A 4,503-nucleotide genomic window follows, 5' to 3' on the forward strand; every position below is an offset into this window, starting at 1 on the left:
TGCTCATGCTCAACATCTTTCAGCAGCTGGATGGGGCCCTGCTGTGTCTATTGCAGCAGCCCCTGCCCAAGACTCAAGTCCACAGAAGGCCTCCTTGTTGCTGTGAGTCACTCCCCTTCTCAACTCCAGGCTCTCTGGGCCCTCACTTATTACTTTAAAGGCCCCATTCCCCAAACTCATCATTGATCTGGCTTCAACAACTCCCCAGCAGCCATCTCCCTTCCACTCCTGCCTTACCAGGTGCATGTAAGGAGGTCCAAACCTCGGAATTACCCAGCAGCAGCCTCAACAGCCTGGAGAGCTTGGAGCCCCCTCTTCGGCCTGGAGCACCCCCAACACAGACAACTCAGCTGCTGAGCATGCTTTGGGGTGGGGGACCTAGCCCCGAGGCTTACCTGGTGGGAAATCAGCAGGCCTGGCTGGCCCTGAGGCAGCACCAGCACCGGCCCTGGTGGCAACTGCCTTTTCTTTCCTGCCTGGAGTCCAGTCCTGAACCCTAAGGCGTCTAATCAGCAGTCAGGAAGCTGATGCTCTGCTCTTCTGGCTGGGAAAGCCCAGACATGGGAACTGCCTGTTAAAGAAGCCTGCTCCTGGAAGCTTGGAAGAAAACGTACGGCAGGACAAACTACACCGCCTGGGCGTACAAGCTGAGAATCCAGCGTCACTCCAGTATCTGGAATCCAGAGTAAATGGCAATACCACAGCCTGGAGCCAGGAGGCTCAGGCCTAATTCCCCATCAGTGAAGACAGCTCGGGGCCAGACACTGGGAGGAGGGCCATAGGGTTGTATCCCAGAGGAACGGGAATGAGAAAAAGCTGCAGGAAACAGAGAGCCTAGATGCCACTTAAGTCCCCAGAGTCAGACCAAACATAAAGTTAGTACATCAGGAACCGGAGGTGAAACAGTCTGTAGCTGGATCTGTCCCCAGGCTTGTATTACCCTGTCCTCCCATTCCTCGTTTCAGCCGTGGGGCCATATTGGGCTGCAGGACCTTCCCGTTTAAGCTTTGGTTACTCAGAGTTCAACAGGTTTAATTTTCAATGTCCTTGCCGTGGTGACGGTGTCCTCCTAAGGGACAGCACCTAAGATGGTGTTGACAGGTGGGCACAGCAGGGAGCGGAAGGGGAACGCAGGGGCAGGGCTTTACACAGCCTTTGCTGTGGCACAACAGGGCTATGAGTGGTGCTAGGATTCGCTGACCGATTACTTCGGGCCCCTCTGTCACCTGTGCCGAAAGCACCGCTCCTCGTCTGCGGCCCGGAAGCCCAGGCCGGCCGTCCCACGCGATCCGCGAGGGGGAACCTATCCCCTTCCCTGACGGCACCTCTGGCCGGGCGAGTGCTTCCGGGGCGGAGGTTACCATGGCGGCGGCGGCCTTGGCTCGGCTAGGACTCCGGGCGGTCAAGGAGGTTCGGGTTCAGTTCTGCCCCTTCGAGAACAACGTGGAGTCTACGAGGTACCGGGGGAAGGGAGAGGGGACGGAAAAGGACGCACTTCTCTGCCGCCGGGGGTCTCACCCCCTGCGGCGCCGGGGGTCTCACCCCCTCCTGCCCGGCGCTCACGCCGCTCTCCCACCGCAGGACCTTCCTCCAGGCGGTGAGCCGCGAGAAGGTCCGCGCCACCAACCTGAAATGCTCGGTGATTGTGGATGTGAGGCACGACGGCTCCGAGCCCTGCGTGGATGTGCTTTTCGGTGGGCTCGCGTGGGGAGTCGGGCGGGAGGGGCGGCAGGCAGCCCGCGCCCCCTGGGCCCCGTGGGCCTTCTCGTACCTGATTCATTCGCTTCTTCCCCAGGAGACGGGCAAGGAAATGCTCACTGCCTTCGCCTCCCACGTCCAGGCCCGGAGCGCGGCGGGGAGCGGGGACCCCCCTGGCGCTGAGGCGGGCCGCTGACAGCGCGTCAGAGGCCAACAGCAGCTGCTAGCCTGGGCCTTAGCGAACACTTATCCGCCAAAAGCTCGACTTAATCACCCAGATCACTGTCTGGAGGCCGCAGACACCACCCCCGCCCCGCAAAGAGCCCTATGACTACACATTTAACCAGTGCTTCTGGGATGAGACGATCCGGGGAGGGCCTAGACAAACTTGAGTTTATTTCATTTTCTAACCATAGCTCACTCTTAACCGTTTTGAATTTGGCTCCCCCCACCACTCACTCAAGTGTGATACCTCTTACTCTTATTAGCTAAATCCAGCCCTGAGCTCTCCACCTAAGTAGCATTTGCCACTTTTAATTCATTCCCTATGGAACTTCTCTTCCTTTTCCTTCTCTTAAACATAAAGATAAACTTTTTTCCCCCTCTCTTTATTTTTGGGGTATCTCATCTTCTGTTATAACTTGAACTACCCTTTTGGGTTAAACCATGCATTTCTGTTTGGGTCTGATATTAATTTCTGTGCTACAGTCAGGTTACTACTATCGATTTTCTCCGAATCTTACAAACATTCTTTGTTCAAAATAGAATTGATAATCTTACATACACATATACTTGCCTCTCCCTGACTTCCCCATTCCTTTACAGGCACTCCATGTGCCCAGCCCCGGGGCTGGAAATCACAGCATGGTCTCGGGCTCTGCTGTCTGCTTTTCCTTCATACCCAGTCAGTAAGTTCATATTATTCTGTGTTAAACAAAAGCCCCTGAAATGCTCTCTTCATTCCCAGTCACTCTCCTGTATTATTGTTACATTCTCCTTTCTTTTCTCATCACTTTTGCTGCTGCTTAGTTTTATCTTTCCAAAGCACATCACTGGTTATGTCTCACTACTACTTGTTTCAGGGAACAGCACCTAAAGTACTTTTCATACAGTTACCACCCATTAGTGTGGATCGTGAATCAATTTAGGAGGTTAAATCAGCCTTTAATAAAGTAAAATAGAATAAAAAGTATCAGTGCATGCATGGCATATGAAATGAGAAGTATTCTTTTAAGAAAGTTAACTTTTAAGTATATAATTATAAATCTATATACAAGGTTTCCCCCCAAAATGTACACACACTTTAATAGCTGATAGCTCAATTTTGAAAATGAAATGTATTTTAATAAATACTGCCTTTATAATAATTCAAAGTGTGTGTATACATTTTTTGGGGGACACTATATGTGTGAGTATAGATATATAAAGTATGTGTACATCTGAATGTACTTGGTTACAACGTAGTTTGTGGTTTTTTTTACTATGGCTTACAGTGATTCTCAACCTTCCTAATGCCCCGACCCTTTAATACAGTTCCTCAGGTGGTGACCCCCCCAACCATAAAATTATTTTCATTGCTACTTCATAACTGTAATTTTGCTACTGTTATGAATTGTAATGTAAATATCTGATATGCTATATGTGTTTTCTGATGGTCACGACCCACAGGTTGAGAACTGCTGGCTTATAGGAAAAGATGGTTGCTAGCCACTGGGTTAGAGAACTTCAAAATGCTCAGCTAGGCAATCCAAGATCTCTAGACACTGCTTGCTGGGTGCTTTGCCAAATACATTTTCCATGAGCCTCCTACAGCATTACTGTACTGCTTCTCTGCTTAAAAGGGTGCTATCTTGCCCTAGCTGGTTTGGCGCAGTGGATAGATACAACGGGCTGTTTTTTTCCATCCCCCTTTAAAAAAGGAAAACTACCATAAGACAGTATAGTGTAGTAAAGATCCTGAATGCCTGAGGTTGAACTTCCAGCCTTACTCTTAAGTAGCTGTGTAACTTTTGGACAAATTACTCTCAGTGCCTCTTTCCTCTTTTGTAAAATAATAGTGCCTACCTCGTGAGACTGTTGAGAGGATTAAAGAATTGACATCTGTTAACACCTAGAACAGTATTGGGAATGAACTAAGTGCTATGTAAGAGGCCTATTGTCCTACTCTATGAATACCATGAGAAGGCAGGGTTCTTTGGAAAAGACATTAATGCCAGGGAAAATAGAAGACAGGAGGAAAAGAGGAAGACCAAGTATAAGGTGAATTGACTCCATAAAAGAAGCCATAGGCATGAGTCTGCAGGAGTTGAGCAGGACTGTTGAGGATTGGACACGGGACAAAACTCATTTATGGCTTGCCAGGAGTCTGAGCGGACTCAATGACATGTAATATACAAGAAGCTTTACACTACAGTCAAAGTTACAGCCTAGATTTGAATTTCCCAGCTCTGGTTAATTGGCTATTATCTTTGGCCACTCTTAAGCACTCCTTATTTTTTAAATGAGGTGGTTCAAACATTGCTGTAAACATATGAACTTGAGGTTTGGGCTGTTCTCTCCGTCCCCAGCACCTTGTATAGTGCCTGATATAGTGTGTACAATAAACATTTGTTGGATTTACAAATATTTAGTATCTACCTTGTGCCTATAACTTTCATTAGTACTAAGATACAAAGATGAATAATAAAACTCAGGTATGTAATAAATGCTATAATAGAGATGTGGACCAGGTGCATTGGTAGTAAAAAAGACAGGCCTGACCATTGGGTTTGGTTTAAAGGTGGTATTTTTGGTGTTAATCCTCAC

At 48.5% G+C, this 4,503-nt stretch overlaps 2 protein-coding genes across 2 annotated transcripts in view; both read left to right on the forward strand.

Moving 5' to 3' along the window:
• CCDC142 (coiled-coil domain containing 142) overlaps positions 1 to 1,305 on the forward strand; it is a gene marked incomplete at its 5' end in the record, with an annotated part of 6,729 nt that extends 5,424 nt beyond the window's left edge. The window contains 2 exons of the mRNA XM_006760035.2: positions 3 to 102; positions 241 to 1,305. Coding sequence (XP_006760098.2) covers positions 3 to 102; positions 241 to 500 — 360 coding nt within the window. The remainder of the gene's footprint in view (positions 1 to 2; positions 103 to 240) is intronic.
• A 7-nt stretch (positions 1,306 to 1,312) lies between these two features.
• On the forward strand, positions 1,313 to 1,881 carry MRPL53 (mitochondrial ribosomal protein L53). Its single transcript, XM_006760036.2, has 3 exons — positions 1,313 to 1,457; positions 1,582 to 1,694; positions 1,796 to 1,881. The coding sequence occupies exons 1-3, from the start codon at positions 1,363 to 1,365 to the stop codon at positions 1,879 to 1,881; spliced, it is 294 nt and encodes a 97-aa protein (XP_006760099.1). The 5' UTR covers positions 1,313 to 1,362.
• The last annotated feature ends 2,622 nt before the right edge of the window (positions 1,882 to 4,503 follow it).

This window comes from Myotis davidii, unplaced genomic scaffold (genome assembly GCF_000327345.1).
Source record: "Myotis davidii unplaced genomic scaffold, ASM32734v1 scaffold1477, whole genome shotgun sequence".
Lineage (NCBI taxonomy): Eukaryota > Metazoa > Chordata > Mammalia > Chiroptera > Vespertilionidae > Myotis > Myotis davidii.